Source organism: Atheta coriaria, unplaced genomic scaffold, assembly GCF_025399875.1.
Source record: "Atheta coriaria isolate IRGN ID8LTWV9N9 unplaced genomic scaffold, Caltech_Dcor_3.1 contig_104_pilon, whole genome shotgun sequence".
Classification (NCBI taxonomy): Eukaryota; Metazoa; Arthropoda; class Insecta; order Coleoptera; family Staphylinidae; genus Dalotia; species Dalotia coriaria.
This window is the reverse complement of record NW_027045614.1, coordinates 1-975: the sequence shown is the minus strand read 5'-3', so window position 1 is coordinate 975 and position 975 is coordinate 1. Positions and strand designations below refer to the sequence as shown.

The 975-nt window shown below is 36.7% G+C and overlaps 1 protein-coding gene across 1 annotated transcript; it reads right to left on the bottom strand.

The window, feature by feature from the left end:
* Window positions 1-429: 429 nt before the first annotated feature.
* Window positions 430-972, bottom strand: LOC135803004 (lambda-crystallin-like; the record flags this gene model as incomplete). Its single annotated transcript, XM_065316634.1, has 1 exon — window positions 430-972. A coding segment is annotated over one exon (468 nt), but the record flags the coding sequence as incomplete, so codon positions are not given.
* Between the last annotated feature and the right edge of the window lie 3 nt (window positions 973-975).

Sequence of the window (975 nt, the reverse complement as noted above, 5' to 3'; positions counted from 1 at the left end):
GCTTTGCATTGTTTCCGAATTTTAAAATTACATCGTATTCTTTCAACTCCTGAAATTAGATTTCCGTGTTTTAATTTATAAATCTCTTTTTATGATCTCTAGGAAAAGCATACTTACAACTAAATCATTGCCTGATATTTTAAATTCCGCAATAACATTTGTGAGGTGAGAATACTGACTCTAAAAGTAAATGAAGTAAATTTACATCAAAATCTTTTTCAGACTTACTTTTTGTATGATTGGTATTAAATCCTGAGTTGTGAGTTTTCTTATGTGTAATTCATACTGCGGATTCATGATGCGTCCGCTGCGTGCAATTCACACGAACTAAACCAACAATTCACGATAAGCCACACTCCTCTAGCCTTATCAACAATTTATCAATATTTTAGGAATTATGTTGTCGAAAAAATAAAGTAACTAAACATCTACTACTACTACGACAATATGTAATTGTAATATAGCTTTATACAGCCTTTCATAAAACGATGTACTGAAAACACACTATGTTTCCTTTTTAAGTTGGCTTAATTTAGTTAAGCACATATCCCTCCAATTCCGCCTAGCCTGCAGTTGATCTAATGGCACCTTCTTCTCCAGCTCTTCAGCAATCTGTGCAACTCTTGGTCCTTCAAACTTCGGCAGCGGCTTAAAAGTCTTGCTCACAGCATGAATAGTATTAGCATAACGATCGCAATAATTCTTAAATCCATCTGCGTTCAAATGCGCCGTTTCAAGTGGTCCCATGAACGCATATCTAGGTCCCAACCCATCAGACATAACTTTATCAGTGTCTTTAACGTCGAGAACGCCATCATTGATCAAGTTCCAAGTTTCGTTAAGAATTGCGTACTGAATTCGATTCAGAACAAATCCTTCGATTTCCCTACTTAGAGACACGGGAGTCTGTCCAATTTCTTCCATGATTTCGCGGGTCTTTTTGGCTACTTTTGGATCCGTCCAGGGAGGCACAAT